Source organism: Osmerus mordax, chromosome 2 (assembly GCF_038355195.1).
Source record: "Osmerus mordax isolate fOsmMor3 chromosome 2, fOsmMor3.pri, whole genome shotgun sequence".
NCBI lineage: Eukaryota > Metazoa > Chordata > Actinopteri > Osmeriformes > Osmeridae > Osmerus > Osmerus mordax.
This window is the reverse complement of record NC_090051.1, coordinates 9,772,944-9,800,701: the sequence shown is the minus strand read 5'-3', so window position 1 is coordinate 9,800,701 and position 27,758 is coordinate 9,772,944. Positions and strand designations below refer to the sequence as shown.

General features: G+C 41.6%; 1 protein-coding gene, 1 long non-coding RNA gene, 1 other non-coding gene and 1 pseudogene across 3 annotated transcripts; 1 reads left to right on the top strand and 3 right to left on the bottom strand.

Moving 5' to 3' along the window:
* Positions 1-17,113: 17,113 nt before the first annotated feature.
* On the bottom strand, positions 17,114-18,568 carry LOC136960744 (high choriolytic enzyme 1-like). The gene is made up of 7 exons (XM_067255080.1): positions 18,532-18,568; positions 18,293-18,448; positions 18,025-18,142; positions 17,723-17,901; positions 17,433-17,514; positions 17,222-17,346; positions 17,114-17,127 (listed from the first exon to the last, which is right to left on the bottom strand). Exons 1-7 carry the CDS (start codon positions 18,566-18,568, stop codon positions 17,114-17,116), a joined length of 711 nt encoding a protein of 236 aa, XP_067111181.1.
* A 1,004-nt stretch (positions 18,569-19,572) lies between these two features.
* LOC136960702 (hatching enzyme 1.2-like) lies at positions 19,573-21,295 on the bottom strand (annotated as a pseudogene).
* Positions 21,296-22,148: 853 nt separating this feature from the next.
* Positions 22,149-22,221, bottom strand: trnak-uuu (transfer RNA lysine (anticodon UUU)). Its single transcript has one exon. It is a non-coding gene; the product is annotated as a tRNA-Lys (tRNA).
* Positions 22,222-24,366: 2,145 nt separating this feature from the next.
* Positions 24,367-26,871, top strand: LOC136966459 (uncharacterized). Its single transcript, XR_010879379.1, has 2 exons — positions 24,367-24,609; positions 25,576-26,871. It is a non-coding gene; the product is annotated as an uncharacterized lncRNA (long non-coding RNA).
* The last annotated feature ends 887 nt before the right edge of the window (positions 26,872-27,758 follow it).

Below are 27,758 nucleotides of genomic sequence, written 5' to 3'. Positions count from 1 at the left end.
CAGGTTTAAGGACCTGAATTGTCTTCCCAAAGATGAAAGGAATGAGGTGTGGCACTCAATAAGAAACCTGGTAAAGGAGGAGAAGCTGACACAACAACCGTCTATAGACACAACAGGAAAACCACCACCAAAGAAGAGCAGGATGTCAGCCTTCTTGCTAGGTTCATCTGATTCAGATTCAGATGATAAAGAGTCTGACGCTATAGACAAATGTCTGGACCGCTACAAATCATAGCCCAAAATCAACATGGACCAGTGTCCACTGCAGTGGTGGTCAACAAGAGAAGGAGCACATGTTCTGATGGCACGCAAGTACCTGTCAACACCTGCAACCACAGTGCCTTGTGAGAAGTTGTTCTCAGTCTCAGGCAACATTGTCCAGAAAAAGAGAGCTTCTTTGTCTCCTAATAATGTAAACAGACTGGTCTGTCTCAGTTGCTGGCTTAATGTAAAGGAGTAGGCTAAAGTTAGATCTCTCGACATTGTATTTTTGTTATTCATATTGCAAAGGCTGTTGTAGGCTTCTTTGAAATTCAACAGGAAACTTTAGCATTTTGCTGTTTTTGACATGTAAAGCAATTATTTTGGCCTATAGGCGTAAGATAATCTAGCCTTTTTGATTACCTTAATGGTTTCACCTTGCACTTGATGACATTTTATTTTTTAAATAATTGTCTTTCTTTTGGACTATTGCCTGAAGTTCTAAGCTGATTCTAAGCTCTAAGTTTAAACTTTAAATATTCAACGTGCACTTAAACACTTTATAAAGTTGCTACATATATTTGATGACTATTCTGTAGTTCCCAGGAGAACCTGTTTACAGTTCATGAGATGTCATTAAATGTTCTATAATATACTTAATTGTGTTAACTGATTTAATTCAGTGTTTTACATGATAACGAGCTGGGGAAAATGCGATTAATCACAGCATATTGTGCGATTAATTATTATTTTTTAAATCGATTCCCAGCCCTACTTGTTACATATACTGCTGTAACATGGGTGTTTTTCCCAACCTACACTCACTGGTCACTTTATTAGGTACACCTCGCTAGTACCGGGTTGGACCCCGTTTTGCCTTCAGAACTGCCTTAATTCTTCGTGGCATACTTTCTACAAGGTGTTGGAAACATTTCTCAGAGATTTTGGTTAGGAATGCACGATATTGGATTTTGGCCGATATTCGATATGCTGATATTTTCAAACTAATTTTGGCCGATGCCGATACCGATGTATATACAAATTTTTCCCCTGATACAGTATATACACATTCATTTTACTGAAGAGAAATCCAAGTATCTCTTCTGTACTACCTTTTTCTTATTACACATGTGTTGTAGATAAGGCAACACACAAGACAAACATTTGATTCTACCATAAATGTATAATTTTACAAATGTAGACATTCACTCCTGAAAAATAGGTAAATTATTTCACTTGGAGGAGAATAAATGATATGCCAGTGCCATTTTATTTTTAAATTCAGACTTCAAAACTTCAGTCCTTAGGAGTAAAATAAATAAAGATACATTTTCAAAAAAATAAATTACATTCATCTCGTACTTGAACAGGTCTGCAAAATGCTTCCCTGACATAGTAGTTGACATTGTACTGAAACTTACAGTGATCAAGTGCACAAAAAAAGCAGCCGTAGTCCAGACCTACACTTCAGTCCTTAGGACCGACTTTAAAGTATAATCAAAGTTAAAACCAAGCTCCATATATTGTCTTGTGAGCCACAGACAGTCCTGTAACAACTCAGTGACAAACAGTGTGCTCTGTATTGCAAATACAAGGATATTTGATCCTTCACTTGAACTTGAGTCGTGCAAACCTTTTCAGTCCAACTAACTAGGGTGACAACTTCAGCTGATCGGTAGGCTTCTGTTCAGCAATTTTTTAATTTTTTTATACCAGAGGTAGGTTTTTCTTCACAAAAATTAGCATCTCTGCTTTTTCACCATCCATTCGATTTCTATTTTCGTCTATCACATCAGAGGCAACGCTAAACAGCCATTCACTGTCAACACTTGTGCAGGGCGCACACAGGTATTTGCGTGCAGCAGGAGCGAGGGCAGGGAAACGGGTAGTTCCAGTATTCCAATGGACTGTCGTTCCTGGGAATTGTGGGTTCGGCCAGGTATGAGATGACCTATGAAGTAACAGAATACCGAAATATCACTTACAGATTTATTAGTTGCACGTTTATTATTAATACACAGGCCGAATTATGATAAAGTTATGACATAATAATCATGGCAGAATAATCATAGAGCAAGTCGCATTATTAATTAAGATGCTTTTGGTCCTGAAGTGAAATATTCAAAAAAATAACCAAGTTGTTCGATGTTTACCTGTTACGCGGCCTCGGTCTTGTCTTGCTCCTCAAACATTACATTTTCCTCCAGAATTTCTTCATATATATCCAGCAGTGATCCTGTTCGAGTCCTCTTCTCTGGGGGATCCTCTGTGCTGTGCTAGATATGTTTCAGGGCTGTGATATCAGCACCCTGTATTTTTGTACACCCTCCGACTGGTTAACTCCTGCGATTCCCACACAGTGGTAGTCTAGTAGTTAGTCAACTGACTTACCGATCTGGGGGTCAGGTCTGAATCTAGGAGCAAAACAGAGCACATCCGGCTTCTCCAGGTGAGGAAAATTGTACATTATGCCTGCTAGAGGGTGCTCTTCTGTAGCAGATAATCCAGTTATCCAAAGCACAGCTGTGTTAACCAGCTCTATTACTAGCTACCAACCAGTTAACTAATACTTAGTCATCTTTGTTTTACCTGTATTTGCGCTGACGAGCTAGTATTGTGGTAGGACAGATTATTAAAGTAATTAACCACAAGAGGGGTATCTAATGATGATCATAAATCCTGTAGAGCAATCGAAGCCATTAAATATCTGAACGATTGGAGTGGATAAACGCAAGGTGGTTTTCCCTACTTACAGCGTGGATAGCCGGTCACATGACTTCCTTGTCTTCACACAGGGATGTTGTTCCTGACACAATGATCAATTCTAGTAAAACTTGTTTTATTAGCAAGTTTTCCAGAAGTACATTTCAAGCTGGGGGCATATTTTCAGTTTGCAAATGGTTTAAATCGCGATTCCAGCTAAGTCACTGCCAAGCTTGTTTCAAAGGGGGTTCTTTATTAATGAAATGCAATATAAGTAACAACTCTGCCCACCGCTTCAATCATATCGGGCAGCCTAACGGGGCTTTTGACGGCTGCAGCCGTTTCCTTGATTTTACGATATACAAAGCCAGCGCCTATTCCAAACAGCAGAAAGCCTGTAATCATGGTTCCGAATATGAAGATGTCTTCAACGTCCTCCACGGAAAGCGCCGCTAGACACACGACACGCCAATTCTCCCACGCGTCCCTCGTGTAGCCAGCTGCGAACGTCCCGTCCGGACATTTGGGTTCCCCCGAACCCGAGCTTCTCTTCGAGAAGATGGTGTCAATAGCATTGAGAGACCAGCTAATTAATTCCATGCTTCTAGTTTCGGAGAGTGATGATGAGAGAGTATCTTGAGACAAGACAAGACACAGACACAGCCAAGCAGGGAAGGTCAGGGAGGGGAGGAGAGAAAAATGCGACCGCCTTCGTCAAGAGCAAGAAGATCCTACCAGGTTTCCTGGGGAGGCAAACTGTCAGGCCCTCGCCAGCTCTCCACTGGTGTCCCACAGGGCTCCGTCCTTGGACCCCTCCTCTTCTCTCTGTACACCACCTCACTTGGACCAATCATCACCTCCCATGGCTTCTCCTACCACTGCTACGCTGACGACACGCAGCTGTACCTGTCGTTCCCCCCGACCGATCCGGGGATCTCAGCTAGGATTGAGGCCTGCCTCACAGACATCTCCGCCTGGATGACCGAGCACCACCTCCAGCTGAACCTCGCCAAAACAGAACTTCTCATCATCCCGGCTAAACCCTCCATCTCCCACGATCTCTCAATCACCCTGGATCTGCAACGGTGACCCCTTCATCCTCTGCCAGGAACCTTTGGGTTACCATGGACGACGAGCTCTCCCTCACGGCCCACATTGCTGCGGTCTCCCGGTCGTGTAGATTCACCCTCTACAACATCCGGAAGATCAGGAGATATCTGTCTGAGCACTCCACCCAGCTGCTAGTCCAAGCACTTGTCCTCTCCAAGTTGGACTATTGCAACTCGCTGCTCGCTGGTCTCCCAGCATGTGCAACCCGCCCTCTTCAGAGGATTCAGAACGCAGCGGCCCGCCTGGTCTACAATCTACCCAGACACTCCCATGTTACCCCGCTCCTCATCTCTCTCCACTGGCTACCTATCATGGCCCGTATCAGATTCAAGACCCTGGTATTGACCTTCCGAGCAGTGAACGGGACTGCACCCGTCTACATCAAGTCTCTCCTGCAGCCTTACACCCCCACCCGTCACCTACGGTCTTCTTCAGACAACCGCCTGGTGGTCCCACCGTTCAAGACCGCCCGGTCCCAACACAAGCTCTTCTCCTGTCTGGCCCCCCAGAGGTGGAATCAACTCCCCACCTCCATCAGAGACACTGACTGTCTCTTCACCTTCAAGAAAAGGCTCAAGACGCACTTGTTCCGGGAGTACAACGGTACTTAGGAATGGTTCGCTTGACCCGATGTTAGTTTCCTCAAGGATCACAATGACTCTTGCTCAGAGACTTGTTGCTCTTGTGGTTAGTGGTAACTGATTTAAAATTGTTTGTACTCGCTGTGATATATTGTTTTTATAATTGTTGCTTGTTTTTTGTTGTTGTTTTTTTCCACAGGTACACTTGCACTTATAGCAGTTCATGTTGTTTAATTGTAACTTGTTTAACTACATGCTCTTATGGTTCTTCCCTTTGGCACTTACTTTGGTTGTTCACAATGTGTGCTTCATGTTTTGGCTACTCGCAATGTTTTGTGGCTATCTCGTTGTTATGATCAGTGACCTATGCACTTTGTAAAGCTCTCTCTTGGAAGTCGCTTTGGATAAAAGCGTCTGCTAAATGAATAAATGTTAATGTATTTTCCAAGAAATTGTACCGTCTCTAGTTATCTATATTTTGGCATTCTTTTAGGGGGGCGGGCCACCCCGCCATAACAATGGTAGGGAAAACACTGCTGTTCATCAGTATAGTTTTCATTTGTGAGCATTTACACATTTTGCACCCAGTGGACAATTACACCTAATATTCTCGACAATTTATCATCATAATTTTCTTAATGATGCATTTATCAGTAGGGTTTGGGTATCGTTTGGATTTATACGATTCTGATGCCTAACCGGTACTTTTAAAACGATTCTGATTCCTAAACCGATTCTTGAAAAACTGAAAAATTAAAGTAATCAAAGAAAGGCTCTTTTATAGTTTTTTTTAAATGGAAATTATTTAAATGTAACAATATATTAATATTTTAAAGTAGCCTACTTAAATATATAAGTAAACCTAAGTCACCTAACACACAACTACAATAATTTAACAATAAATAAGTTACACTATTAACAAGTAACAACAAAATAAATGTTGAGTTGGTATGCTAACTAAACCAGCTTCAAACTTTAGCAGATCTTTTGCAGAAAAAGTACCATATTTGCCTTCTCTGGCAAGATACGACACCTCTCCTGACTTATGGCATGTCCTGCACAGGAGAAAACTCTCTCAGATGGTGTCGAAGAGGCCTTTACACACATGTATGAGTTTGAAAGGGCAGGCAAATTGGGGAGGCTGTCCCGGGACTGATGTCCGCAAGCTGTTGAACATTTGACGTGCTTCCCCCTTTGCACGTAATCGTTTTGAAACATTTGTTGCATTTTGCGATGTCGGAATCCTTGACTGTGAAACACAGCCACACTTTCGACCACTTTGCTTTAGGCATTTTAAATGCACTAAAAGCTAGCTAACGATAGACTAGCAGAGCAAGTGTAATATGTAGCCTACATTTACGGTAGCTAGTTAACGGTAGACTACAGAGAAAGTATGATATTTGACATCCGTTTCGGCGACAGAGGGAAAATATTTCAGACGACACATTAAGTGAAACCGAAATAAGGAACCGAAATGTGTGTTCTAATCCTGTCCGATTCCTACCGGTTGCGTAGGAACCGGTTCCATAGTGGAACCGGGTTTTAGCACCCAACCCTATTTATCAGTAGTCACAGTAATCACAGCTATTTTTGACAGTGTTTCCCATACATTGATTTATTTGTGACGGGCCGCCACAGATTCATTCACAGCGTTTTGACATGAAACACAAGGGTTACCAAGGGAAACTGCAGCAAACCCGCCTCATAAGACAAGAAAGAAGAAGGACGCTAAACAAACAAGCATGCATGGAAGGAGCAACCAACCCTGAACTGTGGGTAGGTTGTCCTTTGATGATAAATTCCAAATATGCTTTCATCAGATTTGATCCAACAAAATTACTATTTTGCCGATAATGCAGCAAAGTGCTGTCCCATTACAATTTATAGCATTTTGAGCCCTTGCAGCCTCTTGCACTCAATCACTTACTAGGTGACGTCAAGTAAGTCTGTGAGAGTTCAGGGCTTGGGAAATAGGGGGACATTGAGATTGGGCTTTAGTATCATAATTCTCTGCACAAATGTATCCAAAACTGATACATTAAAGTTAAATATAATAATATTCAGTTAAATACATTCTGCAAATATAACAATATGAGTCCAACGTAATGTTTATCTTACATTAAGCTCAAACAACTATTTTGCGCTCAAATTAAAATATACAAAAATACCCCTGCGACGCACGCATTATTTGTTGAGGTCTCCACTCAAAGCAAAACGATACTAGGACCTAGGTTTGGGCTAAGCCCCTAATGTTTACAACATCTGGGTCCACCCCTGCCTACCACCACAAATATAATCTAAATCTGTGGGAAACACTGTTTGATAATAGCAAAAAAAGATGTTGGTAATTTACATTTATGCATTTAGCAGACGCTTTTATCCAAAGCGACTTTCAAGAGAGAGCTTTACAAAAGAGCATAAGTCACTGATCATAACGACGACATAGCCCCAAACATTGCGAGCAGCCAAAACATGAAGCATACATGGTGGAAAACCAAATAAGTGCCAAAGGGAAGAACCATAAGAGCATGCAGTTAAACAAGTTACAATTGAACAACATGAAACTCCCCACAAGAGTGTACCTGTAGAAAAAACAATCAACAGTAAAAGATTTCACAGCAAGTACAAGAATTTAAAACCGTTACAACTAACCAACAAGAGCAACAAGTCTCTCAATACGAGTCATTGTGATCCTGGAGGAAACTAACATTAGGTCCAGCCAAGCATTCCTAAGTGCCGTTGTACTCCCGGAACAAGTGCGTCTTGAGCCTTTTCTTGAAGGTGGGGAGACAGTCAGTGTCCCTGATGGAGGTGGGGAGTTGATTCCACCATTGGGGTGCCAGACAGGAGAACAGCTTGTGTTGGGACCGGGCGCTCTTGAGCGGTGGGACCACCAGACGGTTGTCAGAAGAAGACCGTAGGTGGCGGAGGGGGGGTGTAAGGCTGGAGGAGAGACTTGATGTAGTCGGGTGCAGTCCCGTTCACCGCTCGGAAGGTCAGTACCAGAGTCTTGAATCTGATACGGGCCGTGATGGGAAGCCAGTGGAGGGAGATGAGGAGCGGGGTAACATGGGAGCGTCTGGGTAGATTGAAGACCAGACGGGCCACCGCGTTCTGAATCCTCTGGAGAGGGCGGGTTGCGCATGCTGGGAGACCGGCGAGCAGCGAGTTGCAGTAGTCCAAGTTTGAGAGGACAAGTGCTTGGACTAGCAGCTGGGTGGAATGCTCAGACAGGTATCTCCTGATCTTCCGGATGTTGTAGAGGGTGAATCTACAAGACCGGGAGACCGCAGCAATGTGGGCTGTGAGGGAGAGCTCGTCATCCATGGTCACCCCGAGGTTCCTGGCAGAGGATGAAGGGGTCACTGTCGCCGATCCCAGGGTGATTGAGAGATCGTGGGAGATGGAGGGTTTGGCCGGGATGATGAGGAGTTCTGTTTTGGCGAGGTTCAGCTGGTAATGGTTGCATTCCTACATGCAGCCTAAAGGCCGATATATGCTTCTGCGCATCTGACACATGGGAACGCCCTCGTCTCCGTGGAACGCCCTCTACGAGCTCTCTGTCAGCCCTCGGACAGCCCCGGAGAACTCGACGTGCACCTCCTGAATTTTCTAACTATCCGTCGTAATTTCGGAGAGCGACGGAGAGCTACGGAGACCCCCTTGGCTGTGATTGGTCAGTATTAAGAACCGCTTCTTAATACTGGATACTTAAACAGGACGAACAGAATCCTTTGACCGCCATTGCTGTAAGTTTTTACAATTCATATTTCAGCTAAACAGTACATATAAATCAGCATCTGAATTAAAATGTGACGAGAAATGGGCAGTGTAGTTGTAAAGGCTAATTTGTACATTTTCTCCGACTTCTCGATAACCTAGGTAAATAAACACTCGACGACGACTTACAAAAAACCGTTGCGCCACCTACTCTTCTGGCGGTGAATTGTTTTCAGCACCCACAGCCTACGGAGAACCATAAACAAAGTCTATCCGTCCGTATCCATGCGTATCCGTTTGCCCGCCCATCCGTAAACGGAGACGCAGAAGCATATTTCGGCCTTAATGCCTCAGTTTATCCACAGCCAGTGAGAGCCAGGAAGGAGGTACCTGTAGGATCTGTAGCAGTCTCTGGCATCATAGCGGTCATAGCCCCGGTCGTAATCCCGTGATGAGGGTCTTGACACACTGGGACCACCACCACCACCACAAGGTAATGTAATGTTGCATTTGGGATTTGTATGTTGTTGTGCTGCATTTTATCTTGTAAAACTGACTGGTCCTCGGCATTACCCACTGTAATATTGTTAGAAGTGTGTACTTTTGTGCTGCTCTACTCTACCCGATGATGTCAGTTATTACATTTACATTTAGTCATTTAGCAGACGCTCTTATCCAGAGCGACTTACAGTAAGTACAGGGACATTCCCCCCGAGGCAAGTAGGGTGTAGTGCCTTGCACACAACGTCATTTTGCACGGCCGGGAATCTAACTGGCAACCTTCAGATTACTAGCCCGACTCCCTCACCGCACAGCCATCTGACTCATTTGGCACGGCCGGGAATCGAACTGGCAACCTTCAGATTACTAGCCCGAATCCCTCACCGCACCGTTAAGAGTGTGCTAACCGAATAATCTTTAAATGTTGCATTAAAGATACATGCCCATGGATAGTTTGAACTACTTACCAAATGACTCGCCATTGAAATCATCAGCATTCTAGTTTTGTTCTTATTCGCTGACGTTCTTTGTGTGATAGACAGACGAAAATGTCCAATGATACTAGACACAGAAATGGCTATATTTGATTGGCTTAGATGGTTTTGGGAGCATTGTTCCCGCCTTCTTCTACGGAGACACAAAACTTTTATTTACAAGTACACAAATCTTTTTCTTCTACGGAGACACAAAACTTTTTTTTACAAGTACACAAATCTTTTTCTTCTACGGAGACACAAAACTTTTTTTTACAAGTACACAAATCTTTTTTGCAAGTTAAAAATCTGGTTTGCAAGTACACAAATCTTGCCTTCTTCTACTGAGACACAAAACTTTTTTTTGCAAGTAAACGAATCATTTTCTACAGAGACACAAATATTTTTTGCAAGTTACAAATCGTTTTTACAGAGCTCGCTCTCCTGGCACTAATTTCACGCCATAAGAATGTGTGCGGTAGGTATGTAGACAGACAGACAGACAGACAGACCGCCTAATCATTAGTCAGGGTATGGCTTAATGCACAGTGTGCGGGGAGATAAGGGACCACTAACAGGTAGTTGGGTTAATCCAGTTAATAATCAGGGCTGGATCAGGGTGTGCTCTTTGTCTTCTGTAAACAGGCTGCTCTGGCACTGGTGCATGAGAGTGAGTGAAAGAGAGAGAAGGAGCTAATCAAGATGTGAAATTTATGTAAGTGCTTCTCAACAACATTGCCTACCCTGCCTTTAAATTAGGGCTGGCCGATATGGGTAAAAAATGATCACGATAGATATTTATACTTCCATTCGATAACGATAATTAAGACGATAGACCACAGATCCGTAGTAGTAGAAAAATAAGTCTCTTCCTCAACTTTTTCCCTACACTCGGCATAAAGTTTAGGCAGCGCGGTGTGAGAGAAATGTCTGTGGCCAGGAAGCACGTACCTGTGGTTAAGTAACTTAAGCTTTTAAAAACCTTGCTTTTTATCAATACCTTGGCGCAAACTTACACTTTATGCAAGTTCCGAGTGATTTTGCTTCAGGTGATAAAAAAAGGTTTGTCGTATTACCAGACTTGGTAGCCACCTGTTTACGACACAATTTGCACCGAACATTGCTCTGCTCTTTGTTGGGATTTCAAAAAGCCAAACTACATCCAAATAACTGAAGAAGACTAACCCTTTTTATCAATAATTTATTCATTGGAAGTTGCTGCCTCGCCATGGCTATCGCTGCCACTGTTTTCAGCAACAAGACTCATTTTCCAAGGTTAATATTAGCTATTCCACTCAATGTGCTCAGTGTATTTTAGTGGGCGTATACCATTTATACGCAACTTCCTGCTGCATCACAGAAATTAAATGGACTGCTGTTCCTAATTATTCTCTATTGACATTATTGAAAATGAATTAATGTTATGATATCTTTATTGAGGGAAGTCATAACTTCGATAATGTTTTTGATCGATTTATCGCCCAGCCCTACTTTAAATGTAATTAGGTAATTATATATATTTTTTAAGTGTAACATGCACAATAAAATTATCCTGGCTCTGCCCTCCTACGTACTTCCGCTCAATTTTATTTTTGCTTCTGTACATAGGTCTGGCCATGAGGTACGTAAGTCAGATTTTTCAGGTTGATTTTCTACCAGCGAATCAGCGAACAGAGGGAGCGGCTGAGAACGATGACGTTGATGTCGTGTGCTAGTTTGTGTTGTAGTTCCGTAATGGCTGCGGAGAAAGATGCAAGCAAAGCCATTCGGTCCGTTGTGGCAACGCTGCCGAATATCCAACAGCTAAAGCCGGAGCAAGAACAAGTTTTGCTGAGTTTTGTTGGTGGCCATGATGTTGTGGCCCTCCTCCCCACGGGGTTCGGGAACAGTTTGATTTTCCAGCTACGGCAGCTAGCTCTGTTACAGTAGTGGTGAAGGAATTGGCTAAGGCGAACGCTAGCGATTGGTTATGGCAGATCAGAGTGGCTCTGGGTAGATCCAATAGTTTTAAACTTCAACAGAGTACCCGCCTACAAGGAAGTCAACGCTTCTCAATGGAGCGAGGCCAGACTCTCTGTACAAATGCAATGTACGAGAGTCTGGTTAGGACCAGGCTACAATAAAATATCTCGTATCCCATTGTGTCATTCCACCCGGATGAGTGGTACCTCCTTGGCGTCATCTCTGTTCTCAAAGTAGACAAAGGCAAAGCCGCGGGAGCGTCTGGACTGCTGGTCGCAATGCTGACGTCTGCCAGGAGTCTGTACTTGGAGAACACCTCCCTCAGGTCCCTCTCGGTGGTGTACAGGCTCAACCCAAACACCCCTAGACAGCAGTTTGGGTTAGGGTTCGCCTACAGCCATGAAGAAGAGGGGAAAACAAGTGGCCTTTTTTATAAATTTTTTACCTAGAAAGAGTAAACAAAAATTCCACTTTTATATTGCCGCACAAATACAGAAGACTAAAATATTAGGGCCGGGGGAATTGACGTTTATCTTTGCAATTAATTTGAACTGTTTAACACGTAAGAACAAAAAACAAATGCAACTTCCTGTTGCGGTGGTTATTGAGAGTGAGCTGAGCCAAGTCATCCTGACATGAAGGAGAAGGACAAAAGTGGAGTTTAAGGAGTAAAGTTTACATTTAAAAAGTTACCTGATGGCGCTTTTGACGACACAAAGGTGGTGTGTACGATTTGCAAAGCCGAATTTAAATACCATAGAAGCAATTTCTCTTTAGTATACCATATAAAAGCAAAACACCCAGGTACTATCAACGTAACTAGCGAGGCTACAGGGCCTTGCCAATCCACGTTACTGCAGTACAGTCATCGTGGCGGGTCATTGAACTGATCTTTAAACGGGCCCTTTAAAGATCCTGTAAAGCAAATTCCATGGTTTGCTTCTCAGTACATTATATACGTGTGAAATGAGTTCCTGAAAGCATGTGCAAAACGCAAAAACTGAAATGTGGAATTAGACCGTTGAACAGTTTCTCTTCCGTTTTCAGCTCAGGTTTTGTATAGGCGGAGCCAAAACCCGACCGATCTACGTCACAGCGACCGATCTACGTCAGATCACAGACGGTTGCATTCTGTTACTCAGCTGGTACGATGCAAAGACACAGTAATTAACACATAAAACACTGAGAGACTGCAGGTATGGCTGTTCTGATATCTGCAAATGATTTAGCTAGTTTTGCCGTTGTTGCTAAATTCAATGAATTCGAGGGGGCGGAGCTTCCCTCCTTCAGGCGACACGCCCCCCCCTGTCTCAAGCAGAGAAGACTGCTGATTTTGTCACGATTTCAAAGCCTAATTTAACATACTTGTCTGTGTTTTTTTCCATTCGAATTTGGATGGGTAGTAAACAACACATTCTTCTGTGGTGATGAACTTAAAACTCATTTTCAATTCCACTTTACAGGATCTTTAACATTTTCTTGGTTTTGATATTGTTGGTGCATATATTTACTTTGGCCTATTGGCTTAAGTTCTAAAATAATCTAGCCTTTTTGATGACCTTGATGTTTTTAAAATCCGATTTAAACTTCAACATTATTGTTTATAATGTTGCTGTATGTCATGTATTTGATGGGAATTCCGAATCTGTAGTTCTGAAGAGAGTCTGTTTACAGTTAACAAGATGTCATTTTATATATATTAGGGGTGGAACGGTACACTTAAGTCACGGTTCGGTTCATACCGCGGTTCAGACATCACGGTTCGGTACGAGTTCGGTACGAATTTGGTACAACGGAGGGAAAAGCAAAACAAACCAGGTTCCTCTACGAGTGAATACTATGGAAGCCCATTTCCGCCAGTAAAAAAAAAAAAGAGTTGACAAATTAAGTCATAATTATGAGATCCTAAATCGAAATTATGAGATACTAAGTCATAATTATGAGATACCTATGTAATAATTATGAGATACTAAATCGAAATTATGAGATACGTAAGTCATAATTATGAGATACGTAAGTCATAATTATGAGATACAAAGTCATAATTATGAGATACAGTGCGACTTAGTGATGGGAAGTTCGGATCATTTTACTGATTCGGTTCTTTGAATCTCGTTCAGTAAAATTAACAAATCTTTTTTCAAGTCATTCGTTCATTTCAACGAGGGGGGGGGGGCTATCCGTCCACTGCAAACACGTATCATATTCTCATGTAGGTTAGCGCATGACATGTGCACCAGCAGATACTATTTAAAAAGAAATTCCTGCATTAAAATAATGTATCATGACAGTTTGTATGATTTGGTCATTTATTATTATTATTATTAATTATTATTATTATTATTATTTAAACTCTTCCAGTCGTTTTTATTCTATTAACTCCAGTCAACATTTACAAAACTATCTCCCCCAATAATTTGTGTTCGATTCTCGAACCTGGCTCATACTACTAGCTTCTTCATAGAATAATTTTTCCTGATTTTTGCTAAATTTGAAACCAATCCGAAATGGGTAAACTAGCACCCCATGTATTTGCATACGTCAATAAACGTTGCCTGCAACATAGCCCTATATTTTTATAGCCCCTATTTAGCCCTATAGCCTATTTCTAAAAACCAAGTGAAAGGAATACTATACAGTGACAGCATACATTTCCGTAAAGTTTGCATCATGTCTCTGATTCTTATCGGACTTGTACCCCATTCTGCCACTGCAATGCCTTAGCTCACACGCTCGCAACCATATAAATCTATGCTCGCAACTGGTTGTCGCAAAGTATGACGTGTACAGAGAGTTTGTAACGGTTACCGCTAGCAAGCAAGGTACCGTCGCGGGGAAGCCGTTCATGCACCGCATGGCGAACGTTGTGCGGGGCTGGGCAGTGGCACGGGGATATCCTGTGTCCGGACAGAGGAAAGACCCGACGGAAAGTCGGAAGGGTCTTTTTAAGACGTGAGCGTACGGAACGTAAGACTTTGTTGGTGGAAGGACAGGGGTGTTTGTATAAGGTGAGCGCTGGGGAGCTATTTAGCGGGCTAGACATTGTGTAGCAGGATGGTATGTGTATTTACCTGTCGGTAGTATTTTAGGGAATGTATTTATTTTTAGTAAGGTGGAGTAGGTAGTATAGTAGGATTAATTGATTTAGGAGGGGGATAATGGGCAGAATGGTTGAGGCTGCGCGGATAAAAGTGCAGAGCAGGTGGAGGGAGGGGGGACTAAGGGGAACAGCCGACCACACCTCTGGCGAACAAGTAGGTAAAATGCCGAAATGACCTGAGTTAGTGGGAATGTTTTGAAAGTGTCTGGTTATTTGGGAAGTTGTGTAGGTAGGGGAAATTAGGTTTCCAGAGTTTTCATTTTTTTTTCATTTTATTAATAAAACCTGCGGGGAATGACGCTAAATCCTTGAATCACTGCCTCCAAGTTTTTGGTCACCGCTGCAACGTTGGCCATCCTACAGAGTTGCAAGCGTGCACGAGGTCTCGGAGCTAGGCCTTGCTTTATTGCCTTGAACGGAGAGCTCAGACAGTATATTTTTTCAAAAAAAAATTCTCTTAAACAAAAGGCCATTAAAACAGTAACAATCTGTAGTAATTTCAATATATTTATGTAAAGGTTTATATCCCCTAGCGTATTTTTTTTTTTGTTATTTTAATTTGTATTGATACATGTTTACTCTGAATGTAAATGATGTTTTTCTTACTTTATGTATCTTGTAAACTCAAATGAATTTGACATTGTTGAAATTGCTAATAAAAAAATAAAATAAAATAAAAAGGTCTCGGAGCTAGGGAAAGAAAGAGCCACTGTTTAAAGCTAGACCGGAAGAGTCGGAAGTGGAAAGATGGCGCGGTCCAGTTTCGTGCTCTCGCTAGCCTCACTGCGCCACTGAGCACTTTTCATAGAAATGAATGGGGACGCCATCTTGGAAGACAAAAGTTGCTTCCTCTAGTAATATTAACTCTATGGTCTGTTCTCCCCATATTAGACATTCTCTGATATCACTATTCTTGCTCTCTGTTTCCTGCTGCTGCGCAAGTCAAGATGCCGCGCGCTCTCGAGTCTCCCACTCAGGAAATTTCATTACCACCTCATAAAGTCTGCGTGATATGCGACAGTATAACCAAAGTGTTGGCAAGATATATTTTTTAATGTTCTGGAAATAGCAAACACCAGCGTCAAAATAAGGTATGTTAGTGTTACTTCAATCAATAACTTCAGTTATAGCCTACTTTGTTCTTTTTTTAAAACACTCAGGACCAATGCTCCAAATATACTGTACTTATTGTAGCCTGTTCATGGTTAAAAATAAAGGTTGTCATATAGCCTACAATTGCCTTGTTTGTGGTTGCATCAGAGACACTAATCTACTTTAAGACTATTAAAAAGGAGCAAGAGCGGGATGCAGTGCGATTGGATTATGCTAGTATGCTAGTTAGACCAGTTCAAATTCACAGGTTGCAAATAAGGAGTTTCTTTGTCAATGGAGCAGATTTTCATGCATGTATGATGATGAAAATTGTCAAGATGGATGATAATACAAACATGCCTCTCTCATGAGAAAAAGGACTGGAAATTCTTCTTTAGAATGTTTCTGAGAGAACCCATTCACCCATTTAACGGATACACTAAAGAACCCTCAAAATCTCTGTGATTTACCTTTGAAGATGCATCACCCTTTGTTTGTGGATGCCTTGTGGACATGTGCAGTGTCTGTCATGTGTGCATTGTTTGAGGATATACTACTCCAAGATTTAACCCACATCACATGGGAACACCTTATAATTGATTTTGTTTCGCCATAATGGTCATACTGTTGTCCTGCTACATTTTCCTCACCTATTTGTCCCTTTACCTGTCCTTCAACTTCCTTCGCAGCTTACTCACCTTAGACAGTGAGAAGCAAAAAGTTACAGCAAGGATCCGCAGAAAGAGGCGACGCAGAGGAAGGGCGCGGCTGTCCACTCGAATGACCTTCCAGCGCAAAAGTACACACTAACACCTGCCCATACAGGACTGGGAACGGTAAAGAGAAGGCCACAGATCAAGAGACTTGTCAGATTTGGTCAATGACCAAATGCTGCTATTTAAAGTGCTCATTCTTTCCAAGAGAATCATAATACAACTAATTATATGTTTGAAAATACATATTTGACATTAGGAAATACGAGTGTCTTGAGTATAGGTATGTTATGGACTTTAAATTAAGACAAGTGTGACAGAAATGAGAGACAAATGCGTTTTATTCTGATGTGTGCATTCCTTTTCAACAAGGCAGATAGGTGAATAGGATATGTTATCAGTGGTTAACCCTCCCAGTCTAGCACAGGGGAGCTGTCAGGGATGATTAGATTGTCCTAGATCGAGAGGATCACTGTCTGCACAGAGTAGATCCAGTGTACTGATCCTTTCAGTATAGTTCTACTGGTGTCCCTAAGTTATGGTTGAATTATCTTGTCAAGACCCACTTCTTTTGTTTGGCCTATGAATCTGAATAAGTGGTGCAGCATTAAATCAGTTGTCTCGTGTAGAGGGATTCATGTTTAAAGTATGTCTTTTTGTTGGTGCTCTAATTCCGTTCTTTGGGTACAGCATTTTGGTTAACACTGTTATTTGTAACTGTGCTTTTTTGTATAAAGGGGATTGATTTTACCAACAAAATATATTCTCCAACAGCCCAGCACCGCAAGTACAGACCTTCACACCGTCTTCTCGTCTCATCACTTTAACTGACCATGCTTCCTATCAAAACACACCTTTATTTCCATAATCACATGATCTCATCTTTAAGTGCACATTAGATAAACCTGGATCCTTCATTACTTTAAACATGGATTGTTGAGCTTGTGTTTATCTTCATCAGACTTGGCCACCTAGTGGACAACAAAAAATAATGAGTACTTTAAAAGGCTTTTGTAAATAATTACTGGAGCTGCAGACACAATGAGACCTTGAGAGTTAACCTACCGCAGTCATACAAGATGTTTATTTTGTGTATGTCCAAGGGGCTGGGTCCATCTCTCTGGCCAATAGGAGTCTGAGGGTCAGGTTTCGGTATAATTGTTGGCTCACCGTTCTCTGAGAATGCGTACCTGCCCCACAAAACACATACAGCTTGAGTACTCTACCCACGTTTACACAAGTGAAAACCAATTTTACTTGAAGGTAGATCTCTTACCTTCCATAATGCATGACGGAGCCATAGTCATATGCTGTATTGAGGTTGTTTGTGTCATACTTCTTAAAGTTGTGGGCCTGACCTGAGAAAACACCAGAGGACCAAGCTTAGCATTTCCTCCACATGTGATGTCCTTTTAGCCAAACGGGAGACATCTACATACTGTACGTGAATTTGATCCATATATTATATATTTACAAATATATACAAACATTTAACAATAATAATTAAACAATAAATACAGTAGATGGGTGTGTAGTATAATTATATCAGATGCACAGGACCCTGACCTTGCAGGATGTTTTCCCACAGGATGGTGACATGACGATCACGGTCAGAGCGGGACTGTTCGTGTACGAAGCCCAGGGCGTGCATGAGTTCGTGGGAGGCCACGCCGGACCACATGCAGAATGGAGACTGCAGGGAGAGGAGCTGGCTGCCCCCGGTCTGCCCCAAGTACGACCAGCAACTTAACAGAACATGTGGGGGAGACTCCTTGATTAGAAACACATTGGTTCTTCATCGGTCTGCCTAAACACCTGAAAATGAAGGAGGCTTCGAGTTTATGTGACACCAACACTCACTAACTCACCCAAATCTGGACTGAATATCAACATAACTCTGCTGGTGGGTACGTGGAACGAACTTCACACATGTTTTAGAGGAGATGTCCTGCATCCCTGTCTCTATGGTTATTCTATCCATATCATCTGCAACATGAAAACATGTTAGTTTGAGCAATGCCTACTGAGTTCAGTGTTATGATTGACCATCAAGGCTAGTCAGTCTTACTAAGCTTGAAGCTTCAAATAAAGATAATGTGTGTGTTCATCAAATTTTGACAAAAGTGAGATACTTGCCGTATTGGTGAGAGATGATGTAGGGAACATAGACAAATCCGTCAACTGATTTTGGCCACAAGCAGGTGTTTTCACGGCAGGATAGTGCACTGCGTAATATGAAGGTTTTCGCAATATCTCCTTCCTTGAAAAATATCCCTCTGGGGTGGCCCAGTCCTGGCCGGATGAAACATTCAGGGGTTCAAAACATGAATTCCAAACATAGAAGCTACCTCAAGCCAACACTAGAAAGTTCTTACTTCCATTGGTTGCCAAGATCTTGTCCATTGCATTCATGTCCTCTTGACCTATCTCCTCTGATCCAGACAAAAGGGAACTCCATTAGTGATCAAATCTCTGAGATGGGTAAAAAATAGAGCGTTTCTCCAAAAGAATTACCGGAATGTCTTCTCAGAAACCACATTTTCCCTCTGATAGTAGGAAAGGAATCCGCATGGCTCAGCAACCCCACAAGGATGCCCAGCAATATCACCATGGAGATCATCTTTCTGGTTCACAACAGGAATCAATCAAGGATGAGATACTGACCTGTGACCTGACACGGCACCCAAACACCCACCTCATCCTCCTCTCTGTCCTCCAGCTATATACCTCCCTCCACTAATTTGCCTTACCCGGATTGGATGCGTTTACGAAGGTGAATCACTGAACAGAACCTTGTCTCTGATAGTTCTGTAGCTGCTTTTTAAAACACCTGTAATGTTCAGCACTTTAAGGGATGACACATCCATCCTGAGGTGTTAGTCAGTCTAGGTTGCAGCCAAACTCAGCAGACTCTATTTTAAGATCTGCTGATCATCAAGCAAGACACTCTGTTTTGGATGATGACGGGTAACCAATCATTTTGTCACAAAAGTATTGTAGTCAGAATCAGCATCTTCAGCAGTCTATACCATGGATTATTACAGGATTCCAAACAAAAACAGGTTTTTATCTTTTAACATTTTTCATTGGATAGCATGATAACGTCCCATAATCATGCACTCATGATCAGTGTTGGAGATATAAGACAGGATGACAACACTTTTCCATAGTGGCCCCCTCTCTCCAACCCTCTTTCATTATTGGCAAAGCGAATACAAATATTCACCAGGAAAGTGCTGTGTTAAAATCTTTTTATTGACAGTTTTCACTGTACACAATACTAATACAGTACTCAAAGACAGCTTTTTTCATAACTTAGAATCTTTACATATAATTTACTTAATTGTGGAGTGTGTGTGGGGGGGGGGAAGAAAAGTTTGCTTGGTGGATGTTTCCTCCTTTACTTAGTAGGCCTTTTAGACATCTGAGAGAGTGGGAGAGAATGAGAGAGAGATTCAGAGAAAGAACGATGAAGACAGAGTGAATGAGAGCACACAGTAATGACACCCTGGAGATTTAATACTAGCCTTCAATACAATGTTGGGTGTATAACTGCTCAAGTAAAACTACTGATACAGCAAATAGTAGATGACAGTGTGTCCTGACAGTAATCATAAAGGACAGATATGTTTGACACCAACCACAATCGTAGAGCTTGTTAATTTTTAACAGTCTAGGTGACTGGGACTAGTTCTCTGTCCCAGCTGAACATTCCTGCTCCTCTTGGAAATTATGGTTGGATCTCCATCCTCAGAATAAGCATACCTTCATGAAAGTAAAACAGATGCCAAAGTTTGATTGGATTGGCGATGGCAACAGTGTCTCACATTGATTTTACCCATGGAAGTTCCACTCACATTCCAAAGTGCATGATAGATGTGTAGTCATAGGGAAGGTCCGAATTGTTCGTTTTACATTTCTCAAAGTTCCTCACACTATCTGTTTGAAAGCAACAGAAACGTAGACCTTAACAGAAGGGTGAGTCCCACAACAACAGCTGCACCTAACATCCCAGTATGTGCTTAGTTGACACTGTCCACAGCCTCTCAGCCCTACCCCTCAAGATGTTGGACCACATGATGGTGACATAGTAGTCTCGGTCCGCACGGGACTGCTCGTGCATGAAACCCAGAGCATGCATGAGCTCATGGGAAGCGACCCCAGAAAACATGCAATCTGGGTCCTGCAGGGATATGATTTGTCTTCCACCTCTCTGGCCCAGGTATGACCAACACCTGTATAACAACACACATACGGCACCGGTTACTTTTCTATGGAATACAATTGTGAGGTTAGCAAATGTGCAACATGATGTCGCTTTATAGACAGAGACCAGCAGGACACTGATAATAAGAACCAATGTCCTAAGTAGATCAATTTGTGGGTTTCAAACTGCACATTTACAGGCTTCTGTACAGCGAAATCCATTTGGAACCAAGATGAAGTAAATAGAGTTGTATCAGGAAGATATGTATAGATTTGTAGAGTACCTGAGCATCCTTGGCAAAAATTATTAAACTGTTTCTGAAAGTGTAAATTCTCTCACCCTGACTTGGGCTGAATGTCAAGGTAGTCCTTCTGGTGTGTCCAGGGAACAAACCGAATGCAGGTACCGTCCTCCAAGTCCTCCATCCCTCTCTTGATCACCAGTTGGTCTATTTCATCTGGGAGGAACCATGCACAAGCTTGACAGACAACAAAAGTAAACTGACAAACTGAGTTCACATTGGGAGCCCAACTGTATTTAACTCATTTTAAGGCTATTTTTTATGAAGACACAGTTTTTACAGCTTTTGCTTGAAGAGTATTGGTATTGAATGACAGGCTCTCACGGTAGTCAGAGGAGAGCCTATATGGTACTTAAACGTGTCCGTCCACTGACTTGTTCCACAAGCAGCTCCTAGCGAAGCAAGCCCTTGAACGCCTCCCAGTGGAGACGGCGATATCCCCATCCCGAAGACTGGTGCTATGACCTGAACAGCTTAGAAAAGAATAAATTAAAAGGAAAAATAGATTAAAGTCAAGATATAGTCAAGATAAGAATATAGAATTATAAGAAATTGAATAGAATTGTCTTTAAAAGAGAAGCGCAAATGCCACGTTACCTTGGTACTCGTTTGCCCAGATGATTTCATCCATTGCTGTCATCTCGCTCCACATGCGGTGATCATCTTAGGAACAGACATCATCAGTTAGAAGACTGCTAGTTCACTCAAACAGTGACTGCATGACTGATGTGTATGCAGTGTGTGCATTGCTCATACCAGAATAACTTCTGGGGAGCCTGTTTGCGTTTACTGCAGCACTCTACAAAAGCAAAGAAAGTGTTTATGATATTTAATAACATATTGTTGATGGAACAGCTAATTAACAGCGTATGGTTGCTCCAACATTTAGGAACGCCAGGTTCTTCATTGTAGTTACATTCACATTTAGCAGACGCTCTTATCCAGAGCGACTTACAGTAAGTACAGGGACATTCCCCCGCGGTAAGTAGGGTGAAGTGCCTTGCCCAAGGACACAACGTCAGTTGGCACTGCCGGGAATCGAACTGGCAACCTTCGGATTACTAGCCCAATTCCCTCACCGCTCAGCCACCTGACTCCTGTAGTTGGGAATTTCCTATTCTCTGCCATCTGACTGGCACCCAGTTTATATACTGTTCATACAGCAAGCATATCATTATTTTTGGCTAAATACAGGTTATTAACCTGTCTGTTGTTTACATCCTGTTAACAGCATAGTTAGAGTGGCAGGCCGCATAAACAAAAGCCCTGTCCAAAACAGGAGCCTGTTTCTCCTCTAGCTAACAAGTAATACTTGGGTTAGGGTTAATTATACTGTGCTTTTCATTAAAAAATTGACCCGTAAAGGGGAACACATCTACAGATATTAGTGTTTGTTGTTCTATGGTTCATTCAACACCTCAAGCTTTTACATGTTGTTTTATAATGTGGGGTTCATGAAGTTCGATTCACTTCAAAATAAATGACGCCCGAACAGGGACTTGAACCCTGGACCCTCAGATTAAAAGTCTGATGCTCTACCGACTGAGCTATCCGGGCTCTGATGAGACCATTTAACAATGTTTTTAATTTTAAAAAAACGATTTGATGACCAATTTCGTGACGACGGTTAAGTTAACATTTAAAACAACGCATTCGTTGCGATAAGCACTGGCAGTGTTAAAAGTAGGCTCTCAGCGTTAGCCCCCCTCTTAGTAGGTTAGCCTTTTTTTATATAGTAGCCTAATGGCCGACCAGACGTACGTTCTTAGAGATATCGACGATGGTCTTGAGTTGGACTATTAATTCAATTGACTTTCCATAGACAAACTTCATTCAGTTTTCTTGTGTATGTGTATCCTTTTACATTGAAATTCCTGTTTTGTATAATTTAAAAACATATTGTACACATGTGCATGAAGGAGTCAACCAAATTTCAGCACAGCATTATTCATGCCAATGATCAATTGGAGAAAGCAAAATCGGAGAGAGAACTTGCGGACAAAGACGTCAGTAAATGGTAGGCTATTTTCTCGTGCTTTCTTTTGGAGTAAGGCTACCATTCATGCATAGTTTTTCGAACGTCTATAGGCGAAATTTGTGTAGCCTACATTTGCAAAAACCAGCATACCCTTGTGTCCGGTGAATCCGTGTATCATTCGTTCTTTCATTTTTCAATTGATAAACCAAAACCCCCAAATTATTCGTTTTTCCGTTATTCAATTGAGAAACCAAAAATGAAAAACTATTGTTTTTCTTGTTCAATTGAGAAACCAAAATCGAAAAACCAAATCGAAAAACGGGGCACTGACCGAAAATGAGAGAAATTATGAGTGCCACTGAATGCATTTGATCATTTTATTAACATTGTTGGCATGAAAAACACAAGTACAATACATACAACAAAATATACATGGATGGATTCCCATCTGCTGCAGAGTTTTGGAAATCTCTTTATGCGTCTTCCCAGTTATAAATAAATCCATAATTACATCAAAGTAACGTTCCAGTGTGGCCATATGGTGTCGACACCATACCACTGTTACTCACAGTGGCTCTTAGCGCAGCGCTGGGTTTATAGGCAAATATAGATAGGCTAACCTGGAAGGTCCTGACGTTTTTTCGGTTGTCATCAAGGTTCTAAATTAACTTTTTTGGTGGTAACAATCAGAATTTCCACTAACCAAATTTTTTCGGTGAAAATAAGAGAAATTATGAATGCCACTGAATGCATTTGATCATTTTATTAACATTGTTGGCATGAAAAACATATAAGTACAATACATACAACAAAATATACACTGAAAGTGCAAACATTCCATTTCAAGTTTGGGATCTATCTATCTACATTCTTCCTTGTGTTATCTGGTGGACGATCCGTTCTAGTGATGTGTCGTTCGTGGACGATTCGTTCATTTTGAACGAATCCTTACAAGGACTCGGGAGTAACGAGTCCTCTCAAAGCGTATTCGTTCATTTTCTCGTGGCCGCGCATCGGGACTGTTGCACAGGCTCGTCCAAGTAAACAGAAATGATTCGTTCATTTCCCGACTCGGTCTTCGGGTACGAGTCTTTGGATAATTTTTCACGTGACCTGCATAGGCTCTGTACTGGTAGCGAGAGGAAACTCTAGAGGGAACGATTCGTTCATTTCCCAACTCGGTCTTTTCTACGAGTCTTTGGATAATTTTTCACGTGACCTGCATAGGCTCTGTAGTGGTAGCTAGAGGAAACGCTAGAGGGAACGATTCGTTCATTTCCCGACTCAGTCTTTCTATGAGTCTTTGTATCATTTTTCACGTGCATAGGCTCTGTACTGGTAGCTGGAGGAAACGAACGATTCGTTCATTTCCCGACTCGGTCTTTCTACGAGTCTTTGTATCATTTTTCACGTGACCTGCATAGGCTCTGTACTGGTAGCTGGAGGAAACGAACGATTCGTTCATTTCCCGACTCGGTCTTTCTACAAGTCTTTGGATCATTTTTCACGTGACCTGCATAGGCTCTGTACTGGAGGAAACAAACGATTCGTTCATTTCCCGACTCGGTCTTTCTACGAGTCTTTGGATCCTTTTTTCACGTGACCCACATTGTATTTTTTAGTAGAGGAAACAGTTATCTCATTCCCTTTCGCGTGGCCGCTGTTTTAGTAAGACGTGAATGATATTCGTGAATGATATTCGTCATCTTACTGACTGTTTTTTGTTATTTTCACTTTACATTTACACTTATAGTTTAGTGCAGTGTAATAGGGGTTATGCGCAACATTCTTCCGGGTTCTACAAAACAGATGTAACTACTTCCGGCCGTCCGCTACTGATGTAAACACAGCGTAGTAATGGCCACCTTCGGTGTTTACAGGAGCTAACGTTACCCTTAATTACAATTTCCGATGTACACCGTATTGACAAACGGACGTCCAGAGCCCCGAGTACTCTGTTAGACAAGGTATTTAAGTTTTACGCCTCCTCATTTATTCATAATTATGAAGGTATGTAATATGTGTAGCTTTTGCTAATGGCATTGGATATAGCGATAGTGTTAGCTAACTAGTTAGTTTAGACTTGTATGCTATCAGTAGTTTAGTATTCTATTTTTGCTCGCAGACGATTAAAACAGTCAAACGAAGACTGCATTTTAGCGATGGGGTTATAGTACCAACAGTATAATTACTACGATGTCCTGTGTGTTTATGCTGGTCAACCGTTATGTAATCCATCAGACTGTAGGTCTAATGTGTCGACTGTAGGTCTAATGTAGACTGCTGTTCTGGAAGGTGTTTCAGATTTCTAAAATATTGTTAGAATAATGATGAAGTACTGAATGGATGAATGCTGTATCTTCTTGTCCACCAGTTTCAAACAAAGACAGGTTGACCGGTACTATCAGTGTCAGAGCAGCTTGTCACAGGTCCATGCAGAAGAATGAAAAACCACACAGCTTGAGAGTAGGCTAATGTTTAGGGATGGGTTTGGGTATTCTGTTCAATTTTGCAGTCTGTTCCAGTTCAATGACTGCAGCATAGCATGCGTTCATCAAGCCTCTCGGAACGAAAATATTTACATTAAAACTGCTTTCATTTGACCATGAACATGTTCTCAACTATGTAAACATTCTTCTGAGACACTTGATAAATGGCTATAGTCTACCTGTTAGTGGAGAAGTAAGGTAATTGGGGCAAAGTTGATTGACAGTAAATCTTTCTATTGCAACATATTTGGTATAGTATACCTCACCTCGTATTGTAATAGACTTGTAGGAAACCCCTTGTCAACAAACTTACCCCAGCAACTTTACTAGGCCAATTCTTAATTCAGCGGTATCTGAATAGTAGCAAAATTCACTTCAAAAACAATTCAAAGGATACATCAGTATCAATGTTTGTCTAATTGTCTCTTTGTGTATTTTACACAGATAGTGCTACGTGATTCAGAACCTGTCGTCATGACCTCCAGTCAGTGTTCGTGCAAAGCTGGCACAGCAGTGTGTAATGACACTGCTGCACTGCTCTTTCAGACAGCTCATTACTCAGAGCTCAATATCCAGGTTGTCCCCCCTGTTCATGCCTGCACAGAAACTGAACAACAATAGCACAAGCCCAGAACTGCAGTAAGGGTTGAGGCAAATGTACTGTACATGTATGTAAGAGTTAGGCTATGTATGCAGAAATAAAAATTGTAAATTGCTAAAAGAAAGTATTGTGATCTAAGGTCAGAAGCATTTTGAGGTGCAGCGTAATATAGTGGAGACTCAGTTTATTTTCCGAGCGGTAAATGGGACTGCACCCGACTACATCAAGTCTCTCCTCCAGCCTTACACCCCCACCCGCCAACTACGGTCTTCTTCTGACAACCATCTGGTGGTCCCACCGCTCAAGAGCGCCCGGTCTCAACACAAGCTCTTCTCCTGTCTGGCCCCCCAATGGTGGAATCAATTCCCCACCTCCATCAGAGACACTGACTGTCTCTCCACCTTCAAGAAAAGGCTCAAGACGCACTTGTTCCGGTACTTAGGAATGATTGGCTGGACCTGATGTTAGTTTCCTCCAGGATCACAATGACTCTTATTGAGAGACTTGTTGCTCTTGTTGGTTAGTTGTAACTGACTTAAAGTTATTGTACTCGCTGTGAATTATATTATTGTTGCTTGCTTTTTCTACAGTTACACACTTGCACTTCTGAAGTTCATGTTGTTTAATTGTAACTTGTCTAAACATGCTCTTATGGTACTTCCCTTTGGGACTTATTTGTTTTTTCACAATGTATGCTTCATGTTTTGGCTACCCGCAATGTTTGGGGCTATCTCGTTGTTATGATCAGTGACCTATGCACTTTTGTAAAGCTCTCTCTTGGAAGTCGCTTTGGATAAAAGCGTCTGCTAAATGCATAAATGTAACTATCCCTCCAACGTCAACAGCTGCAAAGTTCCATAGTCTTTGGGTCTTTTGCCAAATGATGGAGTGGAAAGGGGGAAGTGAACGTATGGACCAAAAGACTGGGGGTGAAATGTTTTGGATGGGAGATTTATGCCAATAATGACCATCAGGTCAATAGCAGAAGGATGATTGGATGAAGATTGGGCCGATGTATTTGTCATATGAATGGTGTTTCTGCCTATTCAAATTAGAGCATATTCAGTAAGTGTGGAGCTAATGTGCATATTCAAATTACTTTCAAAAGAAACTTGTAATAAAAAGTTACTTTTCATTTATACTTTTAATATGTTAAGTTTTATTGTGGTAGGAGTAAAGGAAAAAATAAAGCCTATTTGGGTGTATTTTGGGCATATTCGATTAGTGTATAGCTCATTTGCATATTAACATTCATTTTTAAAGAAACTTGTAATACAAAATTGTGTACTTGTCATGGGTAGTTTCATTGTGTAAAGTTTCATTTTGATAGGAGTAAAGGAAAAAAATAGCCCCATTGGGGTGTAATGTTGCCTGGCCTTATTGGCACACATCTCGGATTGATGAGAATTTAACATATTTCCTCAACTACGATTTCTTAGGACTTTTAGTATGTTGTTCTGGACACCTCATAGAAATTATCTAAGCTGCAAAAAAAAAAGTTTTACAATTAGTCTGTTGTAAAACGCTACTTTGCCTGGACTAATAGTAACAAAGTTACATACTAGCTAGTTATAACAGTTACACAGAAAGAGACAATATGACAACTAAGTCCAAGTGGACTCAAAGAACGCAGTGTTCGGCAATCAACTGCAACAACTACCAATGTGACAGTATTTATGCCTTTCATCGCTTTCCCAAAGACCCTGACAGGTAAATTTTGTCGGTAGCGTATCTTATGCACCTGCTAACTTTAACGTTTTTTTTGTCTAGTAGTAGGCTAGTGAACTTAATTCCTTCTAGGAACTGCAGGTCCTAGCCATAGAAACCAGAATAATGATTTATATGGATATGACAGTAAATTAAAATGAGCTTCTTAAATTAATTTGCTGAATTCATATATTTCATTGATAACTTATTTGTGTATACAGTAGGCTAACGTAATGTGTACTGTAGAGCTAGCTTTAACGTTACCTCCTGGGAAACGGTCTAACGTTAGGCTATTATAACGTTATATAAACTCATCACT

Excerpts from the sequence above, each read along its gene's own strand:
- LOC136960744 (XM_067255080.1), bottom strand. The coding sequence starts at position 18,568 with ATGAATGCAATGGACAAGATCTTGGCAACCAATGGAA. Across the intron at positions 18,143-18,292 it reads CATCATCTCTCACCAATACG|ATGATATGGATAGAATAACC; the intron begins GCAAGTATCTCA and ends TTCATGTTGCAG. Across the intron at positions 17,515-17,722 it reads GTGGGAAAACATCCTGCAAG|GTCAGGCCCACAACTTTAAG; the intron begins GTCAGGGTCCTG and ends GTGTTTTCTCAG.